Here is a 21057-nt window from a genome sequence, read left to right as displayed (position 1 = left end):
GAAGAAGGTTAAGGAAGTTTCATACTCAGTGGTTTCTGAATCTCTGGGAGATGTTAGACCTACAAAGTCTTTGGAGCAATCTTTAAGGGTGGAATTGCTGCCTGAAATGGAAATTGGGAAATCTCAGTTTGAGGGGCATCAACAAGAGAGGAACGGGCAGAGGATAACTTGTACAACTTACAATTGTAAAGACCAATACAAGGAGGAATTCAAGGAACCCTTATTGGCTTCGGAGTCGATGGGAGATTCAGGAATTTTGGAGCAGTCTCCTAAGGCAGAACTTGCAGCATTTCTTACGAGTTTGATACAAGAATGGAGAAGGGAAATGGAAGAATGGAAGAATGGAGAATGGAAAAAACTGGAATGTGAATAATTAATAATACTAACATAATTGAGACTGATAAGGATGCAGTTTCTTATGGATGGAATTTGTTATTGGTGAAGATTGAAATGTTTAATGTGTTTATTAATTTTGTTGTTTTAAGTTTTGAACCTTTAATGATAATATTGTTTAAATTTGTGTTTTGAAGGGATTATAATTTGCTTATTTTAGTGAGGGGATTCTAATGTTTTAAATTTTAAGTAATGTTTAAATTTGTGTTTTGAAGGGAGTATAACTTGTTCAAGTTTTAAGTATGCTTAAATTTGGTTTTTAAATATTATTAATATTTTTAAGAGAAAATAATTTGTTTAATTAAATGTTTAGATTTGTTTAGGAAAGGAGTATTTAGCTTTAATGGTATAACAAAGATTTGTATGTTTATTTTTTCGTTTTAGGATAAAGAAAGAGGGAGAAATTAGATTTTATACTATAGATATAGATATTCAAAGAAAGTAATGTTTAAATTTGTGTTTTTGGAGGGAGTTTATATAGAATGATGATTGTATTTAAATTTGTTTAGGTTTTAAAAGTGTTTTAAGTTTTTTTTTTAATTAAGCCTGTACTCAGCTCTGGGAAGTCCAGGGGAGGGTTTGGGAGGTTGGGAAGGGGGGGGGTGAGGTAGGGGGGGGTATGGGAAGGGGATTTGTTTTTGTAAAATGTAAAAATTTTCAATAAAAAAAAAAAAAAGAATCTTATTAGCTCCCTGAAGCTGCAAATTGACATCATGAAATCTCTTGAAAATATCTGCCAAATAAAAGGCATCATTCTTTACTGTTTTTAACTGTTGACACAGATTGGTCTCATTATTACTTTCAAAAAATTGTATGACACTATCATATAATGCTACAAAACGAGCCAAAGATGTACCCTTTGACAGCCACCGAACTTCTGTGTGCAAAAGTAACGTAATAAAATCTTCATTATTGTCCTGGCAAAGCTGTCAAAACATTCTATCATTTTTTGGTTTGGATTTGATCTTGTTTATGGCTTGAATTATTATATTTAATGATGAATGGAGAGTTGTACTTAGATGTTTTCCTACAAGATGTTGTCTATGCACCACACAATGAATACATAAAACATTTGGCACTTCTTCCTTCAAATAAGCAACAAATCCACGATAGCAACCTACCATTGATGGTGCTCCATCAGTAGCACATGCAACAATATTATTCAAAGGAATATTATTTTTTGTAAAGTATGATTTCACACTATTAAATATAGATAATCCTCTTGTATCTGTAATGAGATTTATTGCGAATAGCATTTCTTCTTATAATGTATTGTTTTCATCAAAATAACGTACATATGCCATCAATAAAGCATTATTATCTGCAGTGGTAGACTCGTCCAATTGCATAGAAAATGAAGTGTTTTGGAGAATACTTATCAGTTTTTTTTTCAACATTAACTGCCATTTCATCAATTCATCGCTTTACTGTGCTATCGCTTAGGGGCAACGTTTTTAAATTTTCAGGTATATCCTGATGCATTACTGTTGAAATAAATTCTTTTATAGAGGGTATTATTACTGTTTCTCCAATATTATAGCTTTTACCACTTTTTGCAATTAATTGTGAAATGCGATAAGCGCAAATTAATCCATCTTCGTTCGCTGCATGTTGTTTCTTAAATGATGCAACGATTGTTGAATGATTTTGAAATTTTTTATATATTTCCTGAAAATATTCAATGGGCTTGTCCTTATCATTTGGATGCTTTGTAGAAAGATGTTCTCGCAATCGACTTGGCTTCATTGCCTCATTGGATAATGTTTTATGACACATTGGGTGTTGTTTATTTACAACAGATTCTATGAAACCCATCTTCAGATACTCTGGCAAATAGCCAGGAGCGTATTTCTTTTTTTGAGACATGGCCTCTACCTTGGTCTTGAGGGAATGCCCAGTGGAGTCTGGTTTGCCCCCGATCCGTGCCTGTCACAGCAGGATGAAGAGAGAGCCTGGTTCTTGCCAGAGATGAAACCTCTATGACTGAGGGCTCTGTGCGGCTCTCAAAATGGCGGCCGCGCCAAAATTAGCGGCCGCTTGTATTTGGGCTGGGCCTTCCCAGCCTTGAGGGGCCCTAAGGGGAAGCTTGTTGTTTGTTGTGCCTTTAATTTCCACCCCCCAGAGCCGAAAATGAGGCACTTGCAGTTTTATCTCATTGCGCAGCCTCTGCTGCGATCCGGATTGTCAAGAAAGTCGACGGGAGCCTCGCGATGATGGCACGCTTCGGTGAGGCTCTCTGGTCTCCGAGAGCTCCGTGGGTGGTCACACAGCTGAGGCTAACACCCCACGTCTGCTGGAAAGCTCTGTGAGCCGATCGGAGGGCTCGATGGATCTGAAAATTTAAACGGCTCGATTGAACCCCTACCGCCCACCAAAAAAGCTGGAACGCCCACTAGTGGGCGGTAGGGACCAGGTTGACTACCACTGGTATAGGGTTTCCTGCCTGAGCAGGGGGTTGGACTAGATGACCTCCAAGATCCCTTTCAACTTTATTATTATTATAGCTGCATCCCAGTAGCCCATTCAAAAACTAAGCAAATCTGTTGAACCAGAAAAAATGCTTATGGCCCAAGACTACAAGCATAGGTTGTATTTTTAGGAATGGCTTAACGAAATCAAACATGGACAGGCCAAGCAACAGTAGCCTTGAAAGAAGTCCCCCCCCCCCCCAGTTTCTTTGAATTTAGTAAGACTGATATGAAAAAAATGGAAAAGAAACTCTTAAGAATATGAATAGATGACATTTTCAGTCAATGTGTAAGAATGTCAATTTCTTCCTTGCACCCATCCCCAAATACCCCCATTTGTTTATGCAAATAAAAACATGGCTAAAAATATGGTCATTTTTTACAAGGCAAGAATAACATTGTGTGAGGGCTTCATTTGTGACTGACATGATAAAACAGTGGCTACCCACCATTCACCAAACCATAGTTATTGCCCCATTCCATTTCAAGGCAACCCCAGCTTTTGTGTAAATTCTGCTATTAGAAATTCAAGCTGGTTTAACAAAATTAAGACAAAAGCAGGGGGGGGGAAAGGACCTTGATGCCCGAATCTGATGTACCCCAACCTTCTTGCCAATGCTCCTAATCTTCATATAAGTGCTAATCTATGATGAAAAGACAACACAAGCTATCTGGGCCAATACTGTCACCCAACCAATGATGATGATGGTTTATTAAACTTGTGCAATAGTGTCATTTGGCTGCAAGGTTACCTTTTGCATTAAATCTGCTTGAGTGCACATTCTTTCCAAACAGTTTTCTTTTGCTACCGGAAGCCCTCGACTTACAACAGTTCATTTAGTGAATGTTCAAAGTTACAACAGCATTTTTCATACTTATGACCGTTGCAGCTTCTCCAGTCATGCAATGTACATACCAGTGCTTGACAACTGGTCCCTATTTATGCTGGCTATAATGTCCCAGGGTCACATGATCATCTTTCATGACCTTCTGCTAAGCCAAGTCAATGGGGGAAGCCAGATTCGCTTAACAAAGGTGTTACCAACTTAACTAATTTTACTAATTTCACAACTGCAGTGATTCACTAACAAATGTGAGAAGAAAAGTCATAATGGGGCAAAATTCACTTAACAAATTTCTCACTTGTGCAACACAAATTTTGGGCTCAGCTGTGGTCATTAAGTCAAGGACTACCTGTATTACAGAGAAGACTGTTTTTGGGTGAGGCCACAAAGGGCTTGGTCTGAATTGAGAGAACTTCTTCTGCCCAGGACAAATTGAGAGGGCAGATTTCACCCAAACCGACCTCCTCCACCCCCTCCCTTCCTGAGCCCCCTTTTTGTAGTAGTTGAGGGCTGGGGATGCCAAGAATAAAAGGGGGAGGTGACCAAGGAAAGGAGGACTGTCTGCATGAGCCCCTTCCTCGACGGATGCCCAAGGAAGGCAAAGCAGGTTCCCCATCAACAGAACCAGAACTGTGGCTGTTTGGGGTCTAAACCTCCTGAAGGACCCTGGCCTCATCCTCTTGCTGCCACCGCATCCACGGGACTCCAATCTTCCTCACCCCTGAAGATGGGAAAGCCTGGAAAAAAAATGGGAAAAATTGGGGGGGAGAGGGTTTTGCCCCCCATATTTTTCAAAATGGTTTTGAAAAAAAAGGGGGGGAGGAGAATTGTTTTTTCCTCATTTTTCCAGGGTTTTTTTCCCCAGGTTTTCCCATCTCTACCCATCTCCGAAACTGATATGCCAATGGCCAGGAGGATGTAGCCTGTGACCCAAAGACCCGGATGGGCGTTGTTGTGTCCTGAGCCTGCAAGAGCTGAAAGCAGGCTCAGAATGTTGCAAATGGTCCCGGGCATTCCAAAAGCTGCCCGGGACCAGACAGGGTTGTGCCATCCTTGTGCGCATGCACAAGGCACGAAAGTGCTCAATTATTATTGGTTCACACTGTCTGGGTCTCTAGCCCTATAAAAGGCCTACGTGCCTTTTGCTGTTTGCTTGGTAGTAGGAGAGAGAAAATAAAAAGCTTGTTAATTGTCACCATGTGTCTTCATCAATTGCAAACAAACTGAAAACTCAACACTGGCGATGAAGGTGGGGTCCCTGCAAGCAATAAAAAGAAGAATTAAGGACTCACCCAGGAAGTCCTGACGAGGGGGAAGACGGCGTCTGCAATCGCGACTCAGCCTGCCAGTACAGTGTCACTGGAGGGTGAGCTCGGCAAAAGGACCTTTTCCCAAACATCAGCTTGCAGAGGAGGTGATTGGTGAAGGTCGTAAACTTTACATGAGTGCTCACTGCTGCACACTGCAACATGTGAGGACATTACAGAATGTGGAAGGGTTGAGGGAGATCATGTTTAGATATCCAGATTTTTTTTATAATGTTTCTGCTAGTTTTTAGAGACTTCTCTGTGCATTTTGAATGAGTGTTCTGCTGTTACTGCTATTGCTCCTCACAATCAAATCTTGGCCAATGCTGTTTATATTTATGGTTGAATTTCCATCTTCTTCACCATAATATTCATCTTTCCTTTTTTCTGGGATATAATAATAACAAGAATAACAAAATCTGGAACATTACCTGAATACCATCAGCACTGACAAAATCACCACAGTCAATTGCAAAAGGCAGCCTTACCTGGAACATCCTGTGACACCCCCTTTAATACCATGGAACCACAAAATTTATCTAACCCAGGTCCTTGAGAAGGACTTGATAGGTGGATAAAAATGCCTACCTGTTGATGAGGTATCTGCTGAGGCCCAGACTATTGTAACTCACAGGGGGGCCTTCAAGGTCAAAAGACTGCAATTTGGGGTAAATGTAGCCCCTGGCATATTCCAAAGTGTTATGGAGAGCACACTTCGAGGTATTCCTGGAGTCTGTCCCTACTTTAATGATGTCCTCATTGCTGGGGAGTCATCTCAAAATTTAGCAGAAAGGTTAAGGGCTGTCTTGCTTCGTTTTCAAAAAGCAGGCCTTAAATTAAAGCAGAATAAATGCAAGATAGGAGTCACTTCTACTGACTTCTTAGAGTTCAGGATTGATGCCCAAGGCATTCAACCTGCTGAATCAAAGCTGCAAGCTATTCAGCAGGCCCCAAGCCCCAAGTCCAAAAGTGAGCTTCAAGCCTTCTTGGGACTCTTAAATTTTTACCATGGATTTCTCCCACATAAGGCTGCAGTGGCAGAGCCATTACACAGGCTCTTAGATAAGCAGCCTCCATGGCAGTGGACTAAAGTTAAGGCCTTGCTCACTTCAAATGCTGTTTTAGCACATTTCAATGAGCAACTGCCTGTTTGCATCACATGCGATGCATCTCCTTATGGGGTGGGAGCAGTACTTAGTCACCTGAAGGCTGATGAGACACAAGTCCCTGTGGCCTACTACTCAAGGACTCTGTCATCTGCAGAGTGGAATTACGCTCAGATTGACAGAGAAGCCTTGGCCATAGTGGCTGGCATAAAGAAATTCCATGATTTCTTATATGGCCGCCACTTCACGGTCTATACAGACCATAAGCCTCTGCTGGGTTTGTTTACCACCAACAAACAGAAACCACATATCATTTCTCCTTGTATGCTGAGATGGTCCATTTTCATGTCAGCATATGACTACACTCTAGTTCACAAACCTGGAAAAGAGATGGGTCATGGAGATGGCCTATGCAGATTACCTCTGAAACAGGTAGAGGCAGACCCTGCTCCTGCCATTAATATTCTTTCCATTCAAGAGTTGCCTGAATCTCCCATCAATGCTAGGGACGTGGCTGCAGAAACTGCCACTAATCACATGCTTACATGCGTGCTGACTTGGGTGTTGTCAGGATGGCCTGACAAGTGCCCAGATACTGACTTCCAAAGCTTCTGGCACAAGAAGCATCAGTTTTTCCACTTTCAAAGGTTGCCTGTTATGGGGTAGCAGGGTAGTAATCCCAGCCTCATTGAGGTGTAGAATCTTGCTCTCTCTGCATGAGGGACATCCTGGTATAGTCAAGGTTGAAAGCGCTTACACGCAGCCATCTTTGGTAGCCTGGGCTCGATAAAGCCATCGAGGCTCAGGTGCATGGGTGCCAACTGTGCCAACAAACACGGCCTGAAATGCCTCAGGGCCCAGTACACAGGTGGGAGGAAACGCAAACCCCAGGGTCACAGGTGCATATAGAGCATGCTGGGCCCTTTCAGGGGCAATTCTTCCTTCTCATCGTTGACAGCCATTCTAAGTGGCTAGAGGTTGTTCCTGTTTCCTCCACTACTACTGCCAGGACCATCCAGGTGCTGAGAGGAGTTTTTGCCTCACATGAGCTTCCAGATGTCCCGGTCTCTGATAATGGCCCCCAATTTACCTCTTTTGAGTTCCAGGCTTTTCTTCAGGTCAATGTGGTCTACTATGCTCCATTCTGCTCCATTCCACCCATCTTCCAACGGCCAGGCAGAGAGGATGGTGCGTACTACCCAAAATGCCCTCAGGAAACTGACTTACGGTAACTGGCATCACAGGTTAGCAGATTTCCTTCTTGCACACCACACCACACCTTGCACAGCTACAGGGAAGAGCCCTGCAGAACTCCACTGGGGTCGCCGCCTCATCACCAAACTGGACAGGTTGAACCCAGACCGGGTGGCTTCACAGGTGTCACAACCACGGGCATCTAGGAGACTTCAGGTGGGTGATCCGGTTTGGGCTAGGAACTATGGGCCTGGACATCTCTGGGTCTCAGCTGTGGTCTGCAAGGTCTCTGGGCTGTTGTCATACAAAGTTGCCTTGGATGATGGCCATGTTCTTTGCAGATACATAGACCAACTGCGTTGGATATTGGACAGCCATGTTTCTGCTCCTGGCTCTGCTCTGGGGGGGAGGACCATAATATGCATTCTGGGTCACATTCTGGTAACAGGGCCTCACAAGATGCTGAGGCTGTTTGGGGGTCATCCCAAGATTCCGCAAGTGCTTCAAGCAGGAATTCCCAGGATAGGGGGTCATCCTGCACATCCGTCATTGCTCCAGACAGGGAGTTATACCGGGGGTATCCACATTATTCAAACATGTCAGATAGTGCTCCAGACAGGGAGAAAGACAGGGGGTATCCACATAAATCACACACAGCCATAGAAAGGGAATTTCAACAGGGGCACTCGCATAATTCAGCAATGGCTCCAAAAAGGAAGTCACCAACAAGGGGGGTTGCCATGGAGGTGGCTCCTGACTCTGGCACCTCTGGCACCTCTGGCACGTGCTCGGGGGCTATGGAGTACTGGGGCACTTCCGCTACTCAGGCCTCTCCAACTGCTGGCCTTGGGCTCGAGGGACAGTGTTCCCAAGAGGAGTCCATTGTGGACTCGGGGATTTCCAACCCTCCAAGGTATACTGACTAGGACTCAGAGGGTCCAGCCAATCAGCAGCTGGGTGGGTCAACCAGGTACAGTATTTGGGGCATCAAAGTCCTGGCCTGCCTAGTCTGGTAGGCGAGCAGGTAGGCCAGGCACCCTCACCAGGGTCACTTGGGTTTTCAGGGCATCGAAGAATTGACCTGCCTAGCCTGGTAGGCGAGCAGGTAGGCCAGGGAACCTCACCAGCCCTTAGGAGGTCGCAGCAGGCCAAGTGCCTACCTAAACATCTACAAGATTATGTGAGGTTGCTGTCAACATATGAGGAACCTTGTTATGGGGTCCCTGAATGAGGGAATTAACACTTAAGAAGAGTTTCATATACTATTTTGATTTTGGATATATTTATTTGAGTTAATGACTTTTTGAAAGAGATTTGCCTGCGTGCAGACCCAAGCATTTCCACCCTCCTTGCATTTCAATAATGCATCTGTATACCACTTTCCCTGCATTACACAATGCACCTGTGCGTAAGCTAAGTGTGTTCCATCTAGGGGGAAGGGGTGTTGTGTCCTGAGCCTGCAAGAGCTGATAGCACGCTCAGAATGTTGCAAATGGTCCCGGGCATTCCAAAAGCTGCCCGGGACCAGACAGGGTGGCAACAGCCATGTGCGCCTGCTCAAGGTGCGAAAGTGCTCAATTATTATTGGGTCACACTGTCTGGGTCTCTGGCCCTATAAAAAGCCTACGTGCCTTTTGCTGTTTGCTTGGTAGTAGGAGAGAGAAAATAAAGAGCTTGTTAATTGTCACCATCAATTGCAAACAAACTGAAAACAGGCGCGCCTCCCCTATTAGGTTTTTTTACTTTCCGGAAGAGTCTGTTTTTATTGAGGTACATATCCAGTCTTGTTATCTGTGTTCTTTCATGCTTCAGGCTCATGTTGGGATTCAGCTGGTTTCTACCACTTTGGCAGAACCGGTAGCTAATTTTTTGTTTCCCAGGTCCAGAAATGGACTTCCAGAACTGGCATCCACAGAGAGAACCGGTTGTTCACATATTTGAATCCCACCACTGTTCAGGCTGCATGATATAGAGCCAAGTTATATAAGGATGTGAACAAAGGGAAATTGCTTAGTCTATTTGTTGCTTTCTTGCTTGTTGTAATCAGCTTTAGCACCAGAGAAATTTCATGCAAGCTTGGGAAACGTGTACATGGATGGGATATACTGAAGTAGGAAATAAGGAAGTATACAGGAATGATTGATGTCTTTCTTATGATGCAGTGGCTCTGTTGTCTGATTTTCATTGGCTAACAAAATGTATAAAGCAATGCTACCAACCTTCTAAGACGTTACACTTCTGGACGTAACTCTGCCAGCGTTCCAGATTGTTGGCCACCCAGCTGCTTAATTTGATCAAATAAAGTGCTGCTTGATCAAGAAGTCTCTGCTTGGGTTATCTGATTAGGTTGATATGGTATCTCCAGTTTAAGTTTGGGACTGGGATCTTACAGCAGAGAAACTGGTGTTTTTTCCCCATCTGTCCTTCTGCCTCAGAGTGGAAGAGAAGAAAGTAATTAATCAAATATTTTGAACTGTGCATTCTTGCCTAAATTGTTCCCCATTTCTAAATTCCAGGCAAATAGCTTGCCGTGCAGAGTTGAAGCTATGGTGCTGATCAGAGTGCTAGCAACCCTTCTGATACTACAGCTTTCTTACGGTAAGAACCTGGACAATGGAGCAAGGGGTGAACAGAGCTTTAAGTGTCTTTTTTGGTTGAAATCTCCAGTTACATGAATAAACTTGCATGTAATTATTAACTGTAGATGTACAAGCAGGTCACAAGTAGAGAATGGGCGAAGAAGGCTCGGTTGGTGCAAACGGGCAAGACCATTGCTGTATTTGTAATGATAGTATGAATTGATACATTTATTTATATCAGCAAAACTAGCCAGTTAAAAATATATAATCCCAAATTTAGTCAGCTTCCTTTTATGTTTCTATTTATTTGCAACTGACTTCAATAGAGGAAGATAGAGGAATGGTGAAAAAAGCAAGGTTCTACATTTGGGCAAGAAAAACCAAATGCACAAGTACAGCATAGGTGGCACCATGCTCAATAGTAGTAACTGTGAGAGGGACCTCGGAGTCCTAGTAGACAATCACTTAAATATGAGCCAGCAGTGTGCTGCAGCTGCCAAAAAGGCCAACACAGTGCTAGGCTGCATTAACAGAGGGATAGAATCAAGATCACGTGAAGTATTAATACCACTCTTCAATGCCTTGGTAAGGCCACACTTGGAATACTGCATCCAGTTTTGGTCACCACGATGTAAAAAAGATGTTGAGACTCTAGAAAGAGTACAGAGAAGAGCAACAAAGATGATTAGGGGACTGGAGGCTAAAACATATAAGGAACGGTTGCTAGAATTGGGTATGTCTAGTTTAACGAAGAGAAGGACAAGGGGGGACATGATAGCAGTATTCCAATATCTCAGGGGCTGCCATAAAGAAGAGGGAATTAAGCTATTTTCCAAAGCACCTGAAGGCAGGACAAGAAGCAAGGGGTGGAAACTAATCAAGGAGAGAAGCATCCTAGAACTAAGGAGAAACTTCCTGACAGTGAGAACAATTAATCAGTGGAACAGCTTGCCTCCAGAAGCAGTAAATGCTCCAACACTGGAAGTTTTTAAGAAGAGACTGGACAGCCATTTGTCCGAAATGGTGTAGGGTTTTCTGCCCGAGCAGGGGGTTGGACTAGATGACCTCCAAGGTCCCTTCCAACTTTACTACTATTATTATTATTATAACTTATTAATTAATATAAGATGCATTGAGAAAATAATTGGGAGGGGTTTTCAGTGTTAAGGTGGTCTTTAAAAAATGGTGTATGAGATGGCCATTGATTTTTGTCCAAACTGATACAATAAATCTGTTGGATTTAACCTAGCTCCCATTCATTTAGATTTGCTGCATTATACAGCATGCAATATCTGGGTCATTGCTTCTGAAACAAATATCAAAACCGGTATGTAGGGATTTTACTGCCATCAGTGTTGGCTCAAACTGTTTTTAGTGAACTAAATACTAATGTTATCAACTTCCCATAGAGTAAATTCCATTTTCATCAATCTCTTCCCCACTTTCACTCCTTCTGCCCCCTATTCTCCCCATCACGATGCCATATATTTTGCTTAGCAATACAGTACAGCAAGATCAGACTCTGGACCAAATGCTTCTAAATGTCCATCCTTTTTAGAAGCTCATGTGAACACACTGGCACATGTTGAAAATGAAATTCTGATGCCCTTTCTCAAGTGTATGTGTGTGTGTATATACACACACACACACACACATTAATCACTTAAGATTCACAAGTAGTTTACCTACATGGGCATAGCCCTATATAAATGATTTGCAAATGTCCATCCTTTTTAGAAGCTCATCTGAATTATTCTTCTTACTTCAACTGATTAGTGTAATCTGACTGGCAGATTAAGCATTAAGTTACTGAGCAGTCTTCTATATTTATACCAACAATAATAGTGTCCATATATAGCAATATCTTTTCTTATCAGCTTCTGTTATTTTCATAACAATCATCTTACTGATTCACCATATATCTTATTTTCATAAATCTTGTTTAAGCTCAATTTCTCCATAATATTCAAACAATTCTTATCAGTCATAATATTCTCAATAATTAACATCTAAATATCCAAATTTTCCACTTAAATATATCATCCCAGTATTTTCATATTACATATATTATAGAAATACTATACTACTTATCTATCATAACATCTACCTATATCTTTTCTAATCAATTTATATTTCACTTCTATTTATAAAAATTGATTGAATCACTATATATCCTTTTTTCAAAGTTCTTATTAAGCCTAATTTCCCTCAGTATTTCAATCATTCCTTAATCCAAAATCTTTTCAAACTTAATTTGTCTTTAAAGTTCAAACCTTTCTTTCACTTTTTTCATCCCAATATTTTTATATATTGTATCTTATCAAAAAATACTATATTACCTATATCTCTTATCCCACTTATTCTAAAGCACCTTTACAGCCTAAGTTATTTATTTATTTAGCTATATTTAAACAAGTGTTTGCTTGTATAATATTCCATCTCGTAGGGCAAGTCAAATCTCTTGAGCCCATCTCTAATCTTCTTCCTTTGCCAAATTGTTTTCCAGACTAATATTTTCGACTTGTCAAATAGTTCTTGTATTTTTGTAGTTGCTGTTAGGCATAGAGGATACATAATACGCAAGATGTATGCTTTCTGTCTCCCAAACAGTGTCCATTTTGTTAAGTCTTCTTTCTTCTCAGGTTTATTTTGACATTCTAATGTTCTAATGCATAAGGTATCTTTTCCATATTTATTTATTCCGTATTTCCATATTGTGTGTTTTTTCCTTATTTGTATTAAGTTATAATTCCCTTCATTTGTGACTTTGCAAATTCAGTCATTTTTTTTCTAATTCACATACTGTTATCTGATTTGTTTGTTCATTCTTTACCATCATTATTTGAATGTGTTTTGATTGTAAGTTTAAGTTAGAAGTGTATTTATTTATGTTGCCAAAGTTGTGTTTAATCTCCTCATGGTTTAGAGTTATTGTGATTTGTATCTGTTGTAGCATTGCATAAATTTCTTCTTGGAAAGTATTTGTTTTGTTTTGAAATGTGCTTCTAGAGGTCTTTGATCTTTCTGGCTACATCCTTCAAGAGACTAGAAGTCTCAAATTTTTTGTTGCTTAAGTGAAAAATCTGTTTAGTGAGTTTTGTCCCATTTTACGACCTTTCTTACTACAGTGGCTAAGTCAATCACTACTATTGTTAAGTTAGTACACTGTTGTTAAATTAATCTGGCTTCTTCATTGACTTTGCTTGTCAGAAGTGATCACACAACCCAGGGACACTGCAACTGTCATAAATATGAGTCACATGCTAAGCATCTGAACTTTTTTCATGTCACCGTGGGAATGCTGCAATGGTCATGTGAAAAACTGAATAGCATCAGCCATTTTGATGGCTGAGATCTAAGGCATCTGGTCTTATGAGAAGCTGTGGCATATTTTGCTTCAATTCTCCACTGCTCAGCAACTTTCCTCAGGGCCATTGTAAATTTGAATGGTCACTAAATGAATTGTTGTAAGCCAAGAACTACCTGTATTAATAACTAGATCCTCATTGTGCAGGGGGGCTGAGTGGAAAGTACTAAACAGCTGTACAAGCTTTCGGATTATGGCCTTTGTCTTGCAGCTTGAAGATGTGTGGAGTTCAATTCCCTGAATTCGCCATGCTGACCCGGAACTTGTGGGAACTGAAATCCATACATCTTCAAGTTGCCAAGGTTGAGAAACGCTGGTTTAATTGGTTGAAAGTACAATCATTGATATTGTGCTTTAAATAACTAGCATCCTGGAGTGAGAATTCAGGGGATGATAAAAGTGTCTGTTTCACTTCCCTATTGAATAATTAACACTCCTGTTTGGGAAATCTTTCTACACCCAAGTCCTATCACCACTAACAAAGCAAAGCTTTCTTCACTAAAGTGTTAAGTGGTCATACCCTGGTCATCTTATTTCAGAGCATGATGAGTTAGCTGTGTAATATTTAATGAATTTTTGCTTTCATAAACCATATTTGAAGGAATGGGAATTAAATTTTCCTATGTTGTTATTTTAAACAAGAAGATCTCAAACTGATAAGATAACCTTTATTGTCACTTTTCTGTGAACACACAGGCACACATTAAAAATGAAATTCTGATGCCCTTTCTCAAAAGTGTATTTGTATACATACACAAAAACATATTAATCACTTAAGATTCAGAGGTAGTTTATCTACATGGACGTAGGCATATATATGATTTGCAAATAATTCATTTTATTCAACTGGTTTGATGCTGTGTGTCCCACAGTCATCTGTTACCCATCAAAATTAGTGTACTGATAGAAACACTGCCAATAAAAGTGATTCTGTTCTACTCCGCAGCCAAACACTGTACTTTTTTCGTTTCTTTGCAGCACAAAAGTCTTCTGAACTGGTCGTTGGAGGTCGTCCATGTAACATAAATGAACATCGTTCCCTTGTTGTCTTATTTAACTCTAGCGGTTTTCTCTGCGCTGGGACTTTGATCAACCAGGAATGGGTGCTCACTGCTGCACACTGCGACATGTGAGGACATTACAGAATGTGGAAGGGTTGAGGGAGATCATGTTTAGATATCTAGATTTTTTTATAATGTTTCTGCTAGTTTTTAATGACTTCTCTGTGCATTTTGAATGAGTGTTACTGCTATTGCTCCTCACAATCAAATCTTGGCCAATGCTGTTTATATTTATGGTTGAATTTCCATCTGCTTCACCATAATATTCATCTTTCCTTTTTTCTGGGATATAATAATAACAAGAATAACAAAATCTGGAACATTACCTGAATACCATCAGCTTTGACAAAATCACCACAGTCAATTGCAAAAGGCAGCCTTACTTGGAACATCCTGTGACAATCCCTTTAATACCATGGAACCACAAAATTTACCTAACCCAGGTCCTTGGGAAGGACTTGATAGGTGGATAAAAATGCCAAATCCAGTCTAAATATCTGACTGACTGCACAACTAACCAGAAAATATTAACCATATGCTGCCTGACTCTGAAGGTTTGCCATAAGAAAATAAATTTAAAAAAAAATCAGTAAAACATAAAACATAAAAAGATGATGAAGTGAGAGGCTTCTTTCTCCCTTATCAAAGGCCTGGGTGAGGCACTACACCTTAATACCTCTTCTAAACAAGAGCAGAGTGGGAACCATCCAGATTTTGTTTTCGTATTTATCTATCCCACCATCCTTTGAGATAGGCTGGGTTGAGAGAGGATGAGTGCAATACAAAGTCATAACATTAGTACTGTGAGCACATGGGTTCTATCTTTAACACAGTCATCTACAATTTATAAATGCAACATTCACACAATAGACATACAAGTCAAGAAAGAGATGGATTCATACTATATGCTGAGGTTTCTGAGTGCTAAACAGCACACAGGTGAATTCACACTTCAGGATTTTGTGTAAACAATAGAAATAGCTTATTCAATCACCTTGAATAAATTTCTTGAGTGAACCCAGATCTCTAGGACATTGACTGTAACTATTTATTTTATTTTATTTTCAGTGTTTATATGCCGCCCAATCCCAAAGGACTCAGGGCGGCGTACAAAGTTAAAACAATGATAAAACAATAAAATAAAGCAGTCATAAAGCAGGTTTCTGGCAGGTTTTCTTCCCAAACATAGTTGGAGAAGGTAAGTTATGGCCCTTTCTTGTTTGGTGCTAATGATCCTGCTTGAGGGCCAAAATGAGGTCAAGGAACATCCATAGTAATATAGAGTTTACTTTAAGTTGTTGTTGCTAACTTCTTTTTGTTTTTCTTGTAGTAAAAATTTCCAGATACAGCTTGGTGTGCATAGCAAAAAGGTACGAAATGAGGATGAGCAGACAAGAGACCCAAAGGAGAAGTTCTTTTGTCTCGGTAGCAAAACCAATAACGAATGGGAGAAGGACATCATGTTGATCAGGCTGAACAATCCTGTTAGCAACAGTGCACACATTGCGCCTCTCAGCTTGCCTTCCAGCCCTCCCAGTGTGGGCTCACTTTGCCGTATTATGGGATGGGGCACAATCTCATCTACTAAAGGTAGGGATCTCTGTCTATACTCTCAGACCCAACTTTTGATGTAACATCAACTAGGTCTAGGGTCCCACTATGTGACCCGTGAATATTGGAATGTAGATGGACAATGGAATTCCCTAAGACAGTGTTTCCCAAACTTGACAATTTTAAGGCATGTGGACTTCAACTCCCAGAATTCCACAGCCAGCAATGCTAGCTGTGGAATTCTGGGAGTTGAAGTCCACATGCCTTAAAATTGTCAAGTTTGGGAAACACTGCCCTAAGACAAGGCTTTTCAACCAGTGATACGGGTACCACCGGTGGTACATTGGCACCTGGCAGGTGGTACGCGACCATCCTAGAAAATTGGTAGTGGGGGAAGGGAATCAGCTGAACCGGTGGCAGCACCTCACAAGCCTGAATGAGAGATGGCTGGAAATGCAGGGCTGTCAGGGCTCAGCGGAAGCACCAGGATCAGTGCTTCTTCAGGGCTGTCAGGGCTCAGCAGAAGTTCCAGGATCAGTGCCAGGCTCCAGCTGGAGATCAGCGGTGATCTTGGTGCTTCTGCTGAGCCCAGAAGAAGTGCCGATCAGCTCAAATGTTGTGATTTACATTCAGATGCTTGGCAACTGATTCATATTTATGACGGTCAGTGTCCCAGGGTCAATGGGAGTGACCAAAATCTGTTACAACCACCCAGCAGATGGGGGGAATAAAAACCAATTACCCACCCATCCCACCCCCACTGCCAATCCTCAACTGAAATGCTCAAAACAATGAAAACCATTGGGTCTGAGAGTATAAACAGAGAGGATGGGCACCACCAGGCATGCAGACAGGTGTCTTCCTCAGCCGTGGCTTCCAGGGGCACTTTTTTCAGTGCCATTGTAACTTCAAACAGTCACTAAGTGAACTGTTGTAAGTCGATGACTACCTGTACTTTACCACTTTTTTCCGTTTTTTTTTTTTTTTTTTTGGTCATCACGTTTTTGACACAGTGCTAGGCAACTGGTGGTACTTGGGTATTGCCATATCCTAAAAGTGGTACAATGGATGAAAAGGTTGAAAAGCCCTGCCCTAAGATTCCATTTCTTCATCAGTTCCATGCCCACAACGTCCTTGGAATAAAAGAAATAAGTAAGGAATTGGCATGCTGTATAGCTACAAAAAATCTTTTAGGGTCAGGTTTTTTTTTTATAGTAGTGCTGTTGGGAATCACAAAAGTCCCATTAGCATGGCAGTCTTGCCAGGCTTCATTACCTTTAATAATGGGGTGTTTTGTGAATTGTCATGGCCATTTTTGAAATGGAGAAGTCTCCCACGGAGGATGTTTTCAGAATATATTTACCACTTGCTCTCAAAATAGCGAATATGAACTCAAAAACATGGTCTATCCTTCGATGGATATAAAATCTCTGTGGATGGTTGCAGAGGCATCAGCTAGAGGGACAGAAACTCCTAAGTTGTGGATCCAAAGATAACTCAAGAAGTGGGTGAGCTTTAGGACCCCTTTTTATCCTGAAAAGTTCTTGATTTATTGATTAGCTGGGATTGGGGTTTATTCCATATTCTCAGGCTCAACTTTGTCTGATTCAGATGACATTTTTCCTTTGTTCCTTTACACTTATTTCCATCTCATCTGTCCTCCCCAAGGGATATTTTGGACAAGATTCCTCGCTTTTTGTTCTTGTATACAATTCAAACGTATGGGTCTGCTTCATCTTGAGATATGGAAGTTTCAGTATGCTGGCTGAGGAATTTTGGGAGTGGAAGTTTACAAGTCTTAAAGTGGCCAAGTTTGGAGACCCCTATTCTAGGTCATCGCCAGGGGATATGAGATCAGTTCTATAACTTTTGAACTAGCACAGCGGTTCTCAACCTATGGGTCGCGACCCCATTTGGGGTCGAATGACCATTTTATGGGGGTCGCCAAACAACGCGATCCGCCATTTTTTCCCTTCAGGAGGCGGTGCCGCGCATGTGCTCTGCGCATGGGTGGTGCCGAGCATGCACGCCGCACATGGGGGCGGTGCCGAGCATGCGCGCTGCACATGGGGTGGTGCCACGCATGCGTGTCGTGCATACGTGGCGTGTCGTGCATGCGCGGCACGTCCTTATGACCGGGGGTCGCATTATAAAAAGGTTGAGAACCACTGAACTAGCAAAAGCCCACTTTTCCAACAAGGCAATCTTTGCCTAGAGTGCCGGAGAAATTTGAGAAGCCTTGATAAGCCCATCAGCTGATTTAAGACCTATTAATATATTGACAAAAACATCCTGTGCAAACATTTAGCTAAATTTATTTTTCCTAGGAATCCCTTTGAATGTCTTTGAAAGACAATACTTCCTATTCCAGGCAATGAGATTAGCTCTGTTGGTTGGAGACAATGGAAATTATAGCTCTATGTATCTAGATGGTAAATTGTGAAAGGTAGAATTTTGCCTATTTTTTATTTTTTTCAGAAATTTATCCCAATGTCCCTCGTTGTGCTAACATTAACATACTCGATTATGCAGTGTGTCGAGCAGCATACCCATGGTGGCCGGTGACAACCAGAATATTGTGTGCAGGTATTCTGGAAGGAGGCAAAGATTCATGTCAGGTAAGATGATTCATTTTAACACAGACTCCTAAAGAAATGATGCCAAATTTCAAAGCTATGACAGAGATCTAGCCTTGAAGGCATCTTGTAGAAACATACAAAGTTATGGCTTTTTCTAACTCAAGTGCCTTTTAAGTGTCTAGATTTCCAGACCTCCCAATACTGGTGATTCTGGTGGGGGAAACTCAAGGAGTTAAATTCTTCTACATGTATACTGGATTGGGGAATATGGAAGTGAAACATTGGGGGCTATATGTGAATGGACGATGGGAGGGAATTGTTTGCTCCACTTCCCATTCATAGATATGGTAGTAATGTTTCATGTTTGATTTTTCTCAACAGGGTGACTCTGGGGGACCCCTCATCTGTAATGGAGAAATCCAGGGCATTGTATCTTGGGGGGCGCATCCTTGTGGCCGACGTCTTAATCCTGGCTTCTACACCAAGGTCTTTGATTACATTGACTGGATCCAAAGCATTACTGCAGGAAATACAACTGTGACTTGCCCCCAGTGAAAACTTTTGAAAAAGTTAGGAGGAGAAAATGTAACATATTAGTACATCTCTTCTATATCCCTAACTATATCCAATTACATTGGAATATAAATTGGTGTGCAAAATTTTCTGATTCTAAAATGGTCCATTCCAAATATTTTAACCTCTGAATATCTTTCCATTTCTGTCCACTTCTGGGACAGTGGGGTCCTTCATGCTCTCTGAGCTTCTCTTCTTGCAGATGTTTTATTACCCAGCTAGGTAACATAATCAGTACTAGAATATTCTCTTATATTGGTACTTCTGTGGCATTTACAATACAATCATATGGAGTCATGCAGTCACCCCATAAATATATCCATACACCCGGGTCCCACTGTTGCCTAAAAAGGATCCTTGATTAACCCCCACTTCCCAATCACTAAATAGAATCTTTTGAGAATCATGTTTTCATGTAAATTCTCAAGTGTCCACAGCAATAAAATCATATAAATCGTCACTTGTTTTCTGATCCTTTGGTTTTTCAAAGGAATTGCTTGTTAAATGGCAGCATTTGACCAACTGGGCTTAAAAGCCGAAGAAGGTCTGACCTGGACTTCCGATTTTGCATGCTTGAAACTGAGTGAGGAATTTGATCTTCTCTTTTCTATTCTATATTTAATTTCCTCGAAAAGATTCCCAAAAAGCAAAATATCCCTGAAAGGGAAGGAGGGGGATTTCCACCCCACCCTTATAATAATGGAAGTGGCAAATTAATCTTTTTATGGAGGATGAAAATATACGGAAGTCAAACCAATATAAACCTGAAATTTAAAACTCAAATCTGAATAAATGTAAAATTGTTGAATGGTTAAGATTCTCATTCTATAAATAATTGTTCATTTTGAAAATTGAAAAACAAATAGATGCTGACACTTAGTGGTGGATGAAGACTATGACAGCTATGACTTTAAGATTTGGCAAAACCTGGGAAAAACTAATTTGTGTTTGTGACCTTCAAAGCTGTGACAAAAAAGAGACAATAATCTGGGCTGTAGACAAAGAGAATTATACATTTCAGAAAAAAAATATTTTTTGAACTATTTGGATTACAAAAATCTATTTAATCAGGACTCTAAAGCTATTTTCAGAGAAAAGAAAAAAAGAGAAAACTCAAATTCTTGGCCATCATGGATCAGAGACATGTAGAAAAAACATATCAAGAAAACATAAATACTCCACAGGATTATGTATGTATGTATGTATGTATGTATGTATGTATGTATGTATATAGTATACTGCAACTAATTCAAACAACAATGATTTTAAACCACAAAGAAATCTGAAATAATTTTGAAAATATAAATCAATCTATTTCCAAGTTAACACTACAACAAAAAAATCCCAGAAAACAACAACAGAGAAGGAGCAGATAAAACAGATAAATAGATACAAAATTGAGAATAGAGTCTTAAAGATGGAACTTAACCAAACAAGGAAACCATGATTTAATCCCAGTGGGAAAAAAAATCACAAGAATTTGAAAAAACAACTCATCCCTTAAGACTGCAAAATAAATCAGAATTTGCAAATAGCTGACCTACCGAAATTTCCAAAAGAATTTAAAACTTTGTTGAACAAAGAGATAACACCTTTGGAACTTTCAGAAGCAATTAAGAAACAAAAAAATAATAAAGCACCTAGGCCAGATGGTCTACCTGTAGAAGTGTATAAAATCATAGAAGAACTTTTAAGCCCAATAATGTTGGAACTATTTAATGAGGTTTTAACCAAAGCTAAAATACCGGTTTCATTGGAAGAAGCTCTCCTTACTCTGATTTCTAAGGAAAACGCAGACCTGGAGGATATTAAAAACTATAGATGCATTTCATTATTAAACTCAGACTATAAAATCTTTATGGCATAAAGACTTGAAAGATTTCTAGCAGATTTTATACACTCTGATCAAAATGGCTTTTTATCAAAAAGATACATAAGAAATAATGTTAGGATTGTTTTGGATATACTAGAATATTATGAGGTGCACAATGAAAAGCAAATGAGTTTAATCTTTCTTGATGCACAAAAAGCTTT

The 21057-nt window shown here is 40.5% G+C and overlaps 1 protein-coding gene across 9 annotated transcripts in view; it reads left to right on the top strand.

Moving 5' to 3' along the window:
* Nucleotides 1-19838, top strand: part of LOC120300114 (snake venom serine protease 2-like) — a 326022-nt gene extending 306184 nt beyond the window's left edge. Inside the window, exons 2-8 of one of the 9 annotated variants that reach the window (XM_039325694.1) lie at nt 9636-9668; nt 9830-9911; nt 11157-11219; nt 14238-14388; nt 15651-15910; nt 18350-18489; nt 18832-19838. In XM_039325694.1, the coding sequence (XP_039181628.1) occupies nt 9666-9668; nt 9830-9911; nt 11157-11219; nt 14238-14388; nt 15651-15910; nt 18350-18489; nt 18832-19005 (873 nt within the window). In that variant the 5' untranslated portion in view covers nt 9636-9665 and the 3' untranslated portion in view covers nt 19006-19838. Of the gene's footprint in view, nt 1-9382; nt 9424-9539; nt 9912-11156; nt 11220-14237; nt 14389-15650; nt 15911-18349; nt 18490-18831 lie in introns of those variants that run through there. The other 8 variants (XM_039325695.1, XM_039325696.1, XM_039325693.1 and 5 more) reach the window with 8 other exon arrangements.
* The last annotated feature ends 1219 nt before the right edge of the window (nt 19839-21057 follow it).

Source organism: Crotalus tigris, unplaced genomic scaffold (genome assembly GCF_016545835.1).
Source record: "Crotalus tigris isolate CLP2741 ecotype Arizona unplaced genomic scaffold, ASM1654583v1 scf7180000024338.4412243, whole genome shotgun sequence".
Taxonomy (NCBI): Eukaryota; Metazoa; Chordata; class Lepidosauria; order Squamata; family Viperidae; genus Crotalus; species Crotalus tigris.
The sequence above is the reverse complement of the archived record's forward strand: the minus strand, read 5'-3'. Positions and strand labels throughout refer to the sequence as shown.